Source organism: Thalassophryne amazonica, chromosome 8 (genome assembly GCF_902500255.1).
Source record: "Thalassophryne amazonica chromosome 8, fThaAma1.1, whole genome shotgun sequence".
NCBI lineage: Eukaryota > Metazoa > Chordata > Actinopteri > Batrachoidiformes > Batrachoididae > Thalassophryne > Thalassophryne amazonica.
Window position 1 is genome coordinate 109,708,515 of NC_047110.1, and position 16,125 is coordinate 109,724,639.

The 16,125-nt window shown below is 46.4% G+C and overlaps 1 protein-coding gene across 2 annotated transcripts in view; it reads left to right on the top strand.

Moving 5' to 3' along the window:
* jph3 (junctophilin 3) overlaps window positions 1-16,125 on the top strand; it is a 142,208-nt gene that overhangs the window by 73,402 nt on the left and 52,681 nt on the right. The window contains exons 2-3 of one of the 2 annotated variants that reach the window (XM_034177247.1): window positions 967-1,139; window positions 13,870-13,898. In XM_034177247.1, the coding sequence (XP_034033138.1) occupies window positions 967-1,139; window positions 13,870-13,898 (202 nt within the window). Of the gene's footprint in view, window positions 1-966; window positions 1,439-13,869; window positions 13,899-16,125 lie in introns of both variants that reach the window. The other variant, XM_034177248.1, reaches the window with a different exon arrangement.

Consider the following 16,125-nt stretch of genomic DNA (forward strand, 5'->3'; position numbering starts at 1 on the left):
CCAGGCTACAATTCAAGCCTGAAATTGTTTTCTGTGTTGGTGCGAGCGGTGAGCAATTTTACTGACTGGACCGGGTAACAATCGTGCGTGTGTGTGTGTGTGGTGCCACGAGGCATGCGTCAGCTCCACTACGTGCACGGCTCTGCATGTCACTGGCAACAGCATAGATATCAGAGATAGCTCTAGATATCTATTGGGGAGGTGATGGTCTAGTGGTTAAGGTGTTGGGCTTGAGTCCAGAAGATCATGGGTTCAAATCCCCACCTGACTGGAATATCACTAAGGGCCCTTGGGCAAGGCCTTTAATCCCCTATTGCTCCTGGTGTGTAGTGAGTGTCTTGTATGGCAGCACCCTGACATCGAAGTGAATGTGAGGCGTAAAGCGCTTTGAGCGTCTGATGCAGATGGAAAAGCGCTATATAAATGCAGTCCATTTACCATTTACCATTTCATTCACGCCTGTGATATCTATGTGGTATAGAAGGAGATGATGCGGGTAGAATACGAGTACATGGTGACAGGAGCTGAGAGGTTTTGAGAGGTTAACATTTTAGCTTTGTTGAAAAGTGATTAGGGTGCATTGCCACAAGTCATGGGCCGCGTACGTATTCTGGTGTAGCCAACATAATATACATACATACTATGATCAGTACACAATAGTTTGAAACAGGAATTGACTGCTATTATCATACTTTGGGCTTGATTTCCTCATTTTTGAAGTTGGGGCACAAACTGGGAGCAGAAATTGGCCAGGGGAGACCAGCTTGAGTGTCTGTAAGAGATCTGTACATGATACCTGCAATAATGCAACTTTGCCCTTAGAGGTTATACAGATACACACACACACACAACACCAACATAATCGGATCCCGACGTTGTGCCGTGTACAAACCAAGGATTGTCTGTTGTATTTTTTCTGTAAACGCAGGAAACTAAACCTAAAAGTTGTCTTTGATGTCTTTGTAGGAACCTTTCAGGGCCAGTGGGTCGGTGGAATGCGGCACGGTTACGGTGTTCGTCAGAGCGTCCCCTACGGCATGGCGGCCGTCATCCGTTCCCCGCTCCGCACCTCCATAAACTCTCTGCGCTCCGGTTCAGACCACAGCAATGGCACTGCGTTGTTAGACCGGACTGTGGTGGTGAATCCAGTCCCTCCTTCTGCTCCTGGCACCCTGACCACCAGCGTGTCCATGTGCAGCACGGGCAGCAGCGGGAGCAGCCCCGCGGTGTCTCGCGGAGGCTTCGTACTGACAGCTCACAGCGAAGCTGAGCTCCTGAAGGGGAAGAGGAAGGGCGGCCTGTTCCGGAGGTCCATCCTGTCTGGGCTCAAGCTGAGGAAGTCAGAGTCCAGGAGCTCGTTGGCCTCTCAGAGATCCAAACAGAGCTCATTCAGGAGAGTAGTGTCTTCTGCGGCTTCAGATATCAACTCCACCATCAGGTAGGACCATGAATCAGTGAGTGGACAGGTTGGGGCACGTCCTGCCAAATGTCAGGTGGAAACATTAAAACATCTTAACAAAAGCAACTAAATGATCCAACGAAATCTACGAATGTCTTCTTGCAAATCAAATTTTCAACCAAGTCTTGTCCCCCAACATTTATAATAATTTATTGACTGTTTCCCAATTGATTAGGGAGGATTCAGCCAAAGCGTCCCTTTAAGATTGATTATGAGATGTGACTAAAGCGAGTGCAGGGATGAAAGCAGAGGACAAGCAAGGACAGAGATGACCAAAACCAAATGAGAACAAGGATTTGTCCGACTTAAGTGTCTTTAAATTGGATTGGAATTCAGGCCGAAGTGGCTTAACTGAAAAGGACACTTTACTGATTTGTTGAACAGCTAAGTATTTTGTCTTGATGTTTATTTGTTGGACATCTATACCACAATTCATCTCCAAAGATATTTATTCAGGCAACATGTATGTTGTAACTTTAAGTATGTGTTTTTGAAGCATGTTTTTAATCCTGATGGTCACAATGGAGGCACGAGCCCATGCTAACATTTAACCTGTTAGCATCTTACATTATGTGATGCCTGCTAGCATCATGTTATGTGATGCTAGCAAGATATCATGCTAGCATTTGTTTGTTAGCATCTTGCATTATGTGAATGCTGTTAACATCACGTTACGAGACATTTATTACACTCAACAAAAATATAAACGCAACACTTTTGGTTTTGCTCCCATTTTGTATGAGATGAACTCAAGAGGACGACGAGCATGCAGATGAGCTTCCCTGAGACGGTTTCTGACAGTTTGTGCAGAAATTCTTTGGTTATGCAAACCAGTTGTTTCAGCAGCTGTCCGAGTGGCTGGTCTCAGACGATCTTGGAGGTGAACATGCTGGATGTGGAGGTCCTGGGCTGGTGTGGTTACACGTGGTCTGCGGTTGTGAGGCTGGTTGGATGTACTGCCAAATTCTCTGAAACGCCTTTGGAGACGGCTTATGGTAGAGAAATGAACATTCAATACACGAGCAACAGCTCTGGTTGACATTCCTGCTGTCAGCATGCCAATTGCACGCTCCCTCAAATCTTGCGACATCTGTGGCATTGTGCTGTGTGATAAAACTGCACCTTTCAGAGTGGCCTTTTATTGTGGGCAGTCTAAGGCACACCTGTGCACTAATCATGGTGTCTAATCAGCATCTTGATATGGCACACCTGTGAGGTGGGATGGATTATCTCAGCAAAGAAGAAGTGCTCACTATCACAGATTTAGACTGGTTTGTGAACAATATTTGAGGGAAATGGTGATATTGTGTATGTGGAAAAAGTTTTAGATCTTTGAGTTCATCTCATACAAAATGTGAGCAAAACCAAAAGTCTTGCGTTTATATTTTTGTTGAGTGTAGCAGGCATGCACATAACTGGTACTCATGGTGCTTGTGCACACTAAAAATAAGTGATGCACAGCAGAAAACACAAAGGACGCACTTCATAGGAGGAAAGTAATGACAGATTGTAGGAAGTGTTTCCCTCTGTCTGTTGTGCATCAACACTTTTTGCACACATGAGCACCATGAGTACAAGATATGTGCATCCCTGTTTATTAGCATAGGGCTATGTGATGCTAGCTAGATTTCACACTGTTAGCCCATTAGCATTATGTGAACCTGTATCACCACTAGTGGGTTTTAATGGTAACAACGACCCGTTAGCGTGCACTAGTCAGTTTTCAAGACTCCTGTTATTTTCCCCGGCTCTTTCTGTAATTTTATCCCTCACAAAGTACAAACGCAAACTATTTCGCACTTTTAAATTTATTCAAAGTCACAATGAAAATCAGGCCTGGTTTCTGAAGAACTTCTCTCCGTCCTTTCAGAACCAAGAACAATGGATAAAAACAGTTTTAAAACACTCCATGGGTGTAACAAAGGTGGACTTTATTTCACAAAATCCTTCCGTTATTGGTCCCCGTGGGCATTCGAGGGACGTCCCACCCCCTGCTACCGACCCGCGCAATAACGGGACATTTATCATTTATAATGTTATCTGAATGTCTTTGTCCTAAGTGATGAAATTGGTTCCAGTTCAACATGCACATTCCAGCAGATAACAGAGAAAAGTATATGAAACTAAGGATACAATGCTCAGTAAAATAACTACTTTAATACCAAAACAGAAAGAAAACAATAATTAAACACACATATCTAACACTCCCAAACAATTAAATCCATCATGAATCACTGTCTTAAGGTGCTCCCTCGCTTGGGTTCTCAGCTGCCACTAGTATGTTATTTTTTCCTTCTTCAGCATATTATAAATCCTGTTGGTCACAGCGGAGGCACTGAGCTCATACTAATGTTGGCCTGTTAGCATCTTATGTTAGGTGACACCTGTTAGCATCACATTATGTGATATTAGCAAGATATCATGCTAACGTTAGCCCATTAGCATCTCGTGTTATGTGATAAAATTAGCATTGTGTTACAATTGTTAGCATTGGATTAGTGAGTTGTCTCTCTGACAGGGAATCAGACCATGGGTACTCTGGTCACAAGCCCGCTGCTTTAACCTCCCGACCAACAGCTTCCAAAATCAATCTCAATCATGTGTCCATTGGTGACATAACTTTGTTAATCTACCATTTGTGGGTTTTGTGTGTACACAGATTTTTAGACTTGATTCGGTTTTGAGCATCTGGGAACATAATTAGGTTTTACTTATGTGTCACCTGTTCATTGTAGCGGGACTCGTTGGAGCCGTACAGATTTCTGGCCTGACTTTAGAGAATGCAAAAATCTGACGTCACTGAATTTGATGAGTAAAATGAAGGTTGAAAGAGTGCTAATCTGCAAATCGGAATGTTGAAGGTCTTTAAATGTACGACTGTCTTTAGTCCACTTCCTCCTTCAGCTGTCCTCCGTATTTTATCACTGTAACACTGAGTCTATCTGAACTTTTCACCATTTCAGTCTCGGTGATGCAGATGCAGAGCTGGTCGTGGTCGATGATGACGTGGATGCCACAACGACAGAGACCTACTCTGGAGAGTGGAAGAACGATAAGCGGACAGGATTTGGTGTAAGTCGGCGATCCGACGGGCTGCAGTACGAGGGGGAGTGGCTTAGCAACAAACGTCATGGCTACGGCTGCACCACGTTTCCTGATGGCACAAAAGAAGAAGGGAAGTACAAGCAGAACATTCTGGTGAGCGGGAAAAGGAAAAACCTGATACCCCTCCGAGCCAGTAAGATCCGGGAGAAGGTGGACGAGCTGTAGAGGGAGCGCAGAAGGCAGCAGACATCGCCCGACAGAAGGCCGAGATCGCTCTGTCCAGGTAACATCTCCATGCTGATTCCATCTTTAAACAAGTAAAACCAGTGACATGGATCAGACTCGACACACCCTTAATGCCATGTATCACTACACAGCACTGCATGCATGCTAAATGGTTGGAAGAGTTCGGGTGTGGCACCTCCTCGTTACTCAGTTATTTGATGTCTCCATGAATATTTGAGCAAAAATGCACGGACCAGAAGATATTGACAGTTTGCAGGCATAAGCAACCTAGGTGGTCGCCAAGGACACTCGCTAGAAGGGGAAAGGGCAGATTTGCAATGAATGGGCGATCTCTGGATTTGTATTTTTTTCTCATCTACATTTCTCATCTCTTATATTTCTAGTGTTTACCTTGTGTTTTGACTTTAATAAATTGTCCCCTGTATTGTTACACTAATTTCCCGGGTAACGAAGTAATACACTCTTTAATTTCAATTTCAATTTTCAATTTATTTTAATTTATATAGTGCTAAATCACAACAGAGTTGCCTCAAAGCACTTCACACAGGTAAGGTCTAACCTTACCAACCCCCAGAGCAACAGTGGTAAGGAAAAACTCCCCTGAGGAAGACACCTCAAGCAGACCAGACTCAAAGGGGTGACCTCTGCTTGGGCCATGATACAGACATAAATTACAGAACAATTCACAGACGAATATACAAGAAATGCTGTTGGTGCACAGGACAGGAGGCTCGCCAACACAAATACAACTCCCATCTCTGGATATAGCTGCACCTTAAACAGAGAGAAAAAACAGAATCAGGCATCAGAAAGACAAAAAATACTGTATAATTTGCCAGCATTAAACAACAACAAAAACAGAGAAATACTAAGGTGATCGCCGGCCACTAACCCTAAACTTCACTAAAAGACCCAGAATTTAGGTAAAGTTGAGGCCGCAGCCCGCTCCAATTACTAATAACATGAATTAAAAGAGTAAAAAGTGTAAAACAAAACTGTACCAGCATGCTAGTCATATGAAAGGGAAAATAAGTGAATAAGAAATAAAAATAAGAAATAAATAATAAGTCTTAAGTCTGGACTTGAAAGTCTCCACAGAATCTGACTGTTTTATTGACGCAGGGAGATCATTCCACACAGGTGCACGATAAGAGAAAGCTCTGTGACCCGCAGACTTCTTATTCACCTTAGGGACACAAAGTAGTCCTGCACCCTGAGAACGTAAAGCCCGGGCCGGTACGTAAGGTTTAATTAGGTCAGCTAGGTAGGGAGGTGCCAGTCCATGAATAATTTTATAGGTTAGTAGCAGAACCTTAAAATCTGATCTCAATGGGACAGGAAGCCAGTGAAGAGATGCCAAAATGGGTGTAATGTGGTCGAACTTTCTGCTTCGTGTCAAAAGTCTGGCTGCAGCATTTTGAACCAATTGGAGACCCCTAATGCTAGATTGCGGTAAACCAGAAAATAGAACATTGCAGTAGTCCAATCTGGAAGAGATAAATGCATGGATCAGGGTCTCAGGATCAGCCATAGACAGGATGGGATGAATCTTTGCTATATTTCGCAGGTGGAAGAAAGCAGTCCTAGTAATATTTCTAATATGGAGGCCAAAGGACAACGAAGGATCAAAATTACCCCAAGGTTCCTCACTTTGTCAGTGTGACGTATGACACACGAGCCTAGGCTGAGTGTTAACTGGTCAAATTGATGCCGATGTCTCACTGGACCAAGAACCATCATTTCAGTCTTATCAGAGTTTAAAAGTAGGAAGTTTCTAGACATCCAACTTCTCACTGCTGCAAGGCAATCTTCTAAGGATTTCATGTGAACGAGATTACTGTCAGTTATCGGCATGTATAACGGAGTATCATCTGCATAGCAGTGAAAGGTAATCCCAGAACGCCACAGTATGTGCCCAAGGGGTGCTAAATAAAGTGAGAAAAGCAGGGGGCCTAAGACAGACCCCTGTGGAACCCCAAATTTCATGTCACTAAGGTTAGAGGTAGTATTACTGTTCAAAAACACAGTGAGAACGACTGGTCAAGTATGACGTCAGCCATGCAAGCGCACTCCCAGTAATCCCAAAATGATTTTCCACCCTATCAAGTAGAATATGATGATCCACTGTATCAAATGCAGCACTGAGATCTAACAGCAACAGAACCGTAGTGGTGTCCGAATCCATTGTAAGCAGAAGATCATTCATCACTTTAGTGAGAGCTGTCTCTGTGGAATGATATTTTCTAAAAGCAGACTGCAGTGGCTTGTTGTATGGCTGGGGGCCTGGCTGCCTTTTGTTTCTGTCTTTTGTTTTTCCTTCCAGTGGCTTGCATTTGGGACTGAGTGGCTGTGTAGCTGAGTTTATCAGGACCTCACCCTGATCACCTGCGGCTCGTCAGGACTCACAGCTGTGGTGCATCTACATGGATTGGAACATGGTGGCATTTAAGACTGGAGTACACAGTGTGTATTTGCCAGAGACTCGACCTTGTGACCAGACGGGTGAGATCGTCGTCTCGGGAGCCATCTCATCATCAGTGGATGCAGAGAACGTCCAGGTTTGATGCATGGTCTGTGAAAGAGGAGAGGGTGAGGTCTCACGCTCGTCAGCACACTTCCTGAGGTACGTTAGATTTTGTGACTAACATTTATACAGTCAGTAAATGTGGTGTCCCTCACACCTTATTATATTGAGCTGTATGTTGGTCGTTTAAATCAGCTTCCGCTGCAGTGAGTTTGTGAACTGGATGTTCTATGCCTGCAGGGTGGGAAGCTGATTAGTAATTAAGCCAGGAAGTGTTTGCTGTTTGTGCACCTTTGAGCGGTCCCTCTGTGTGTTGAGTGTGGAAATTCAAGCCACAGTTCACAGTGAAGACAGTGAAGCATGGTGGTGCAAGCATCATGATATGGGCATGTTTCTCCTACTATGGTGTTGGGCCTATATATCGCATACCAGGTATCATGGATCAGTTTGGATATGTCAAAATACTTGAAGAGGTCATGTTGCCTTATGCTGAAGAGGACATGCCCTTGAAATGGGTGTTTCAACAAGACAATGACCCCAAGCACACTAGTAAACAAGAAAAATCTTGGTTCCAAACCAACAAAATGAATGCCTCCCAGATGTGAAGAAATCATGAAAAACTGTGGTTATACAACTAAATACTAGTTTAGTGATTCACAGGATTGCTAAAAAGTAGTTTGAACAAAATAGTTTTGAGTTTGTAGCGTCAACAGCAGATGTTACTATTATTGTGAACACCCCCTTTTCTACTTTTTTTTACTAATAGCCCAATTTCATAGCCTTAAGAGTGTGCATATCATGAATGCTTGGTCTTGTTGGATTTGTGAGAATCTACTGAATCTACTGGTACATTGTTCCCATGTAACAAGATATATACTCAAAACCTGGATTAATCTTTTTAATCACATAGCACTACTATTATTCTGAACACTACTGTATATATATATATATATACTCCATCATTTAAGCACAGTTCATTTTGGGAGTAAAAAACATAAAAGATAACAGTCTGTTAATATTTTGTCAGTAGTTTAGATTTTATAAAAATAAATGAACTGCAGTATCATGAGGTTATTAGAACTGAAAAGGTACTCGTGTGGACATTTTCAAACGTTCGGGGCGAATGCATGACACTATGTTATCACGAGTCGTTTCTCTGGAAAATTTTAGCAGATAAATAATCCCCAAATGGAAATCTGGAAGCCTCAGACGGGAAAAGGGCCAAACAAAATCTCTTAAATGGATAACGGTCCCAAACAGTGATTTAGGCAGGCAGAGGTTTACAGACTTTTCTCTCTTCACTTGTTTTGACTGGGCGTCAGTGTGTCTGTCTGTTACCTGTCTGTCCTTCCATCTGTGTATGACTTGGATGTTTTTCTTCCATCCGGATGTGTTTGGGTTCTGTGGTGTTCTTGTCTCTGCCATTTATTGGTTTCTTACACGATAAGCGCGGCTTCACAACACGCAGCAGATTATAAAGAAAACATTCAAAACCATTTACATATTTTTAGCTCATATCAAAGGACACTCAACCTCTGAGTGGGACAAAGAAAATCCACCTCCTCCGTGTCACTTTGGAAGCCTTTTGATTATTGTGAAATATTTATTATTGCTGGACATTTTGCTTTGGCGCCTAGTTTTTTTTCTCTCTCTCGAGCTGGATGCTCGTACGCTGTGTCCTTTGCAGGCATTATCTTATGTAATGGGAGCAGTTCAAAATTTGGATTAGTGAAGCTTTCACACAAAAACTCCAAATATCTATCTGGGAAGTCTGTTGTCCATCACCAATTCAACAAGAGCAAGTTGAATTGGAAAAAAAGGTGTTACAAGTTGACAAAACTCTTGCAGACACAGAGAACGAGAGCGAATATAACCTGCAGCACAGAACAATGATTCACTTTGAAAACACGTGTGCTGCAAATTCACACGATGCTCCCAAAAACACAGAGGTGCTGCTCATCGCAACAACACGATGACACTGTTAACACCAAGAGGACTTCAATAAAGTGCGTTGTGCGCCTCTGTTTACTTTAGCTGGTTTGCAGAGCTGAGTAGGTTTATTTATTTATTTATTTCATTGATTATTTCTTAATCTAGCTATGTATATTTTCGCATTTTGTTATTACCTCTGCCAGTGTTTGTTTGTTTGTTTGTTTGTGAACAACAATTTTTCATGTATCGTTATGAAATTTTTACTGAAGATTTATATCCTGATAGGCAAGAACTGATTCACTTTACAAGGTCAACAGCAAAGTCAAGAAAAATCTTGGAAAATTGGAGACATCCCTATCCTTTAATCATTTAATTAATATTCAAAAATTCATAACTCTGTCAAAAAAAGATCACATTTCTTTCATATTGGATACCATTATGTAGGATGGTATCCTTTATTGACTGATAAAGTTTGATCCGGATCTGATCCAGATTACAGATTTTGTGGGCATTTAAATTTAATTGAAAACCCATTTAATTTATATTTAACATTATATCTTAATCAAACGTGCCCCAATCACTCTCATATTTAAAAGTAAGGTGCAGACTGACACTATCACCTGACAAAGTTTGATATGGATCTGATCTGGATTACACAGGTGACCAAGAACCCGATTTATTATATAGCACCAAATCACAACAGAGTTGCCTCAAGGCGCTTCACACAAGTAAGGTCTGACCTTACCAACCCCCAGAGCAACAGTGGTAAGGAAAAACTCCCTCTGGGGAAGAAACCTCAAGCAGACCAGACTCAAAGGGGTGACCCTCTGTTTGAGCCATGATACAAACTTAAATTACAGAACAATTTACAGAACAATTCACAAAACGAATATACAGGAAATATTGTTGGTGCAGGACAGACAAGGGTCTCCGCACAAATACAATGTCCATCTCTGGATGGAGCTGCACCTTAAACAGGAGAAAAAAAACGAAACCAGTCATCAGAAGACAAAAAAATACTGTATAATTTGTCAGCATTAAACCACAAGAAAACAGAGAATACTAAGGTGATCGCTGGCCACTAACCCTAAACTTCACTAAAAGACCCAGAATTTAGGTAAAGTTGAGGCGCGGCACACTCCAATTACTAAGAAAATGAATTTAAAAGAGTAAAAAGTGTAAAACAAAACTGTACCAGTATGCTAACCATATGAAAGGGAAAATAAGTGCGTCTTGATCTGGACTTGAAAGTCTCCCCAGAATCTGACTGTTTTATGACGCAGGGAGATCATTCCCAGAACAGGGGCACGATAAGAGAAAGCTCTGTGACCCGTAGACTTCTTATTCACCCTAGGGACACAAAGTAGTCCTGCACCCTGACAACGTAAAGCCTGGGCCGGTACGTAAGGTTTAATTAGATCAGCTAGGTAGGGAGGTGCCAGTTCATGAATAATTTTATAGGTTAGTAGCAGAACCTTAAATCTGATCTCACTGGGACAGGAAGCCAGTGAAGAGACGCAAAAATGGGTGTAATGTGGTCGAACTTTCTGCTTCGTGTCAAAGGTCTGGCTACAGCATTTTCAACCAACTGAAGAGCCTAATGCTGGACTGTGGTAAACCAAAAAATAGAACATTGCAGTAGTCCAATCTAGAAGAGATAAACCCATGAATCAGAGTCTCAGCATCAGCCATAAACAGATGGGACGAATCTTCGCTATATTTCACAGGTGGTCACACTTTCGCAGGTGGTCGCTCTGACAGAGTGACCGATAGTCACTCTGTCAGAGCGACAAATGCTGGAGCTCTGACAGAGTCACTCTGTCAGAGCTCCAGCATTCGGCTGTGGAGAGAGGAGAACCTTCCTGAACAACCATCTCTGCAGCAATCCACCAATCAGGCCTATATGGTAGAGTGGCCAGACGGAAGCCACTCCTTAGCAGTGATGCTGTCATGATGCGAGGGTGGCGTGGCACAGAAGATGGTTGGACCTCAAATGCTGACTAACAGACAGAACGTAGGGTTAGTAGAAAAGGCTTTATCAAAAAACTAGCAAGGATTCGGTACACAATGTATCAGTCAGCGAGCGGAGCTACAGACAGACGTAATGCTAAGGCGTGGTCCAACAAAACAAGCAGGTTTCAGGTACACGGCATGGAGGAGTTCAAAGGCAAGACAGAAAAAGTACAAAAAATGAGCAAAGTCAAAATACGGGCAGGCAATCAAACCTGGTTAAAACAAGGCTGTGATAAGGGCTAGAACGACGACAAAACGTGCGACGAACTGGCAGGGAAGTGGTGAACTGAAGCTGCTTAAATAAGGGTGGAGGTGATCAGAGGAACTAGACAGGTGTGGGGAACATTCTGGAAGGAGGTGTGGCTGGATGAAACATAGATGAGGGAAGCAGGCGCAAGATAGTGCAGTGGAGACAACACAAAGTGGAGTGATGTAAGATGCAACGACGCGTGAGCCAGAGTAAAGAGCGTGAGTGGATGAATACACTAAACAGACAGAATGACAGTGAGAGACAAAGACACGAGGCAGGTCCAGTGACATGGAGTGAGAACACAAACAAATGGAATTGAGGGAAAACAGAACAAAGGTCAAACAGAAACCGAGGACTATGAACAGAACCAGATCAGAGCATGAACATGAGAACTTAAAAGCGAAGCATCAGATAACAAATAAAGAAGAAAAGCTACATGGGAACTGATCAGAGAATAACAAGAAAATAAATACTAAGACAAAACTAGACTGGAACTGGCTTATGACTGAAGTAAAGATAACCAGATTGTTGGGAAGGTGTCGTGACACGGACCCACAACAGGGGGCATTAAAGAACGGACAATGGATAAGCCAAAAAGTAACAATTTAATGTTGTGAAGCGCACAACGAAGTACAGACAATAACAATAGTGCAGAATGTCAATCATACACAAGGTGGTGTGTGGCAGGCTCGAAGATAGAAGACGTCTGGTGATAGAAGAGCCGGAACCCACACAGCTTCCACCACCAACGGATCTGAAGAACACCGGAGCCGCCAAGCCCTGCGCCCCAGGTGGCCACTGTCTTCAGCAGTCAGACCCGGTACTGCTGGCAGAGAACAGAAACAGTTTGATGAGTGTGAGTACGCACACTCAGTAATCCCACAGTCTGTGTTCAGTTAGGAGGGAGAACCTCCACCTCCAATCACACACTCGTACAGCTCCTTGTGAAACCACTTATCTGGTTGGGGTGTGGGGCGAAGCCGTCGCAGTCCACACCAAACGCCAATACAGCAGACAAGGACACGTCACAGGAAAATGGCTGTAAATGAGATCAGACTCTTGTTCAGTTTAAGCAGAGAAATTACCTGTATGGTAGATGATTTCTCGGCGGGGAGGTAGAGTTGCAGTCTGGCTTTTATGGAGGTTGACGTAGATGAGTGACAGCTGGTGGTGATGATGTGACAGGTGTCACTCCACTGGTTCCGGCGCCCTCTCGTGCTTGAAGCCCGCACTCCAAGCAGGGCGCCATCTGGTGGTGGTGGGCCAGCAGTACCTCCTCTTCAGCGGCCCACACAACAGGACCCCCCCCTCAACAGGCGCCTCCTGGCGCCCGACCAGGTTTGTCCGGGTGCCGGGCGTAGAAGTCGGCCAGGAGGGCCGGGTCCAGGATGAAGCTCCTTTTCACCCAGGAGCGTTCCTCGGGGCCATACCCCTCCCAGTCCACCAGATACTGGAACCCCTGACCCTTGCGACGGACATCCAGGAGCCGGCGCACGGTCCATGCCGGCTCCCCGTCGATGATCCGGGCAGGGGGCGGTGCAGGTCCAGGGGTGCAGAGTGGTGAGGTGTGGTAAGGCTTGATTCGTGACACGTGAAAGACAGGATGGATCCGCAGTGAAGCTGGTAGCCGTAGTTTCACTGCGGCCGGGCTGAGGACCTTGTGATGGAAAACGGTCCCGATATACCTGTCCTTCAGTTTCTGAGAGTCTACCTGAAGTGGGATGTCCTTTGTTGACAACCACACCTCCTGCCCGGGCTGGTATGCAGGGGCCGGGGAACGCCGGCGGTCTGCATGGACCTTGGCCCTCGTCCGGGCCTTCAACAGGGCAGAACGGGCGGTCCGCCACACCCGGCGGCACCTCCTGAGGTGGGCCTGGACCGAGGGCACACCGACCTCTCCCTCCACAAGTGGAAACAATGGGGGCTGGAACCCCAAACACACCTCAAACGGGGAGAGGCCGGTGGCTGACGACACTTGGCTGTTGTGGGCGTACTCGATCCAGGCCAGATGGGTGCTCCAGGCCGTTGGGTGCGCGGAGGTAACACAACGGAGGGCCTGCTCCAGCTCCTGGTTGGCCTGCCCTGCCTGTCTGTTTGTCTGAGGGTGATACCCAGACGAGAGACTCACGGTGGCCCCCAGTTCCCTGCAGAAACTCCTCCAGACCTGAGAGGAGAACTGAGGGCCACGGTCTGAGACGATGTCCACTGGTATCCCATGCAGACGCACGATGTGGTGGACCAGGAGGTCTGCTGTCTCCTGGGCTGTAGGGAGCTTCGGGAGGGCCACGAAGTGGGCCGCCTTGGAGAACCGGTCCACTATCGTGAGAATGGTGGTGTTGCCCTGGGACGGCGGGAGGCCCGTGACAAAGTCCAGGCCGATATGGGACCAGGGGCGGTGAGGCACCGGTAGGGGCTGGAGGAGTCCTGAGGTCCTCTTGTGGTCAGCCTTGCCCCTTGCACAGGTGGTACAGGCCTGGACATAGTCCCAGACGTCGGCCTCCATAGACGCCCACCAGAAACGCTGCTGGACTACTGCCATGGTCCTGCGCACCCCGGGATGACAGGAGAGCTTGGAACCATGGCAGAAGTCCAAAACTGTTGTGTGGGCCGCTGAAGAGGAGGTACTGCTGGCCCACCACCACCAGAGGGCACCCTGCCTGGAGTGTGGGCTCCAGGCACCAGAGGGCACTGCCACCTCACAGGAACAGCCGGGGTGACAGCTGACACTCATCACCTATGACAGCTGTCACCACTCATCTGATCAGCATCGGTATATCAGCAAGACGTCATCTCCACCTCTTTGCCGAGATATCGTTCTACCTGGAAGGTAACGTACCTCAGCTGACTGTTGACAGTATTCTGTTGTAACTTTGTGCGTTGTAGTGTAGACTACTTTTCCAATGAGAGGTGGAGGTAGCTTTCCTGCCGTACGGATTCCTGGGTGCACACGCGCCCTCATTTAATTGCTTTTTTGCTCCTCGCCAGCAGTACCAGGTCCGACACGCGGAGGCAGTGGCCACCTGGGAGTTCGGGACTTGGCGGCTCCAGTATTCCCGGGGTCTGGTGGCGGAGGAAATCGTGTGGTTCCGGTTCTGCTTTGGACAGGCGTCTCCTATCTTCGAGCCTGCCCACACGACACCTTTGTGAATTGACTTTTTTCCTATTGTTGTAATCTGTTGTATTTGTTGTGCACATTCACAACAGTAAAGTGTTGTTATTTGACCTACTCCATTGTCCGTTCATTTGCGCCCCCTGTTGTGGGTCCGTGTACCTACACTTTCCCAACAAAAACGGCAGCTCTGGCTTCCGGTGGGACGTACAGTTTGTTCTTCGGGCCGGTCCCCGGGTCCGGGTTCCGTGTCAGGGCCTCCCGGACGGTCTTCTCCACGTCCCAGGTGAGGGCGGCCACGACAGTGGACTCGGGGATGATGGTCTCTGTGGGGTCTGACAACTCTGCCTTGGCCTCCTCTTCATGCACCCGGGACAGGGCATCCAATCGTTGGTTCTTGGTCCCGGGGCGGTATGTAATCTGGAAGTCAAAGCGCCCGAAGAACAGTGACCAGCGGGCTTGCCTGGGGTTCAACCGCTTGGCAGTACGGATGTACTCCAGGTTCCGATGGTCCGTGAAAACCGTGAAGGGCACCGTCGCTCCCTCCAACAGGTGTCTCCACTCTTCAAGAGCCTCCTTCACCGCTATGAGTTCCCGATTGCCGACGTCATAATTCCTCTCAGCCCGGGTCAACCTGCGGGAAAAATAGGCACAAGGGTGGAGGACCTTATCGGACTCCCCGCTCTGGGACAGCACGGGCTCCTATCCCTGAGTCAGAGGCATCCACTTCCACTGTGAACTGGCGAGTAGGATCGGGCTGCACCAGAACTGGTGCAGACGAGAACCGGCGCTTCAACTCCCTAAACGCGGCCTCGCACCGATCCGACTAGGTGAAGGGGACCTTAGTGGAGGTCAGGGCTGTCAGGGAGCTAACTACCTGACTGTAGCCCTTAATGAACTGTTCCTACAGTTTGTTGGTTGGGGCCAATCTCTCACCGCTGCAACCTTGGCCGGATCAGGGGCGACGGAGTTGGGGGAGATTATGAACCCCAGGAAGGACAAAGAAGAGCGGTGAAACTCGCACTTCTCACCCTTCACAAACAGCCGGTTCTCCAACAACCGCTGTAGGACCTGACGTACATGCTTGACATGGGTCTCAGGATCCGGAGAAAAGATGAGTATATCGTCTAGATATACGAGACAAACCGATGCAGGAAGTCCCGCAGACGTCCTAACCAAACGCTTGGAATGTCGCGAGCGCATTGGTGAGGCCGAACGGCATGACCAGGTACTCAAAGTGACCTAACGGGGTGTTAAATGCCGTCTTCCACTCGTCTCCCTCCCGGATCCGAACCAGGTGATAAGCATTCCTAAGATCCAATTTTGTAAAAATTTGGGCTCCATGCAAGGGCGTAAACACTGAATCCAACAGAGGTAACGGGTATCGGTTGCGAACCGTGATCTCGTTCAGCCCCTCTGTAATCAATGCATGGACGATGTCCGCCGTCCTTCTTGCCACAAAAAGAAACCAGCACCCATCGGGGAGGAGGAGTTCCGGATCAACCGGCAGCTAACGAGTCCGGATGTCGGTCTCCATTGGTTCGCGT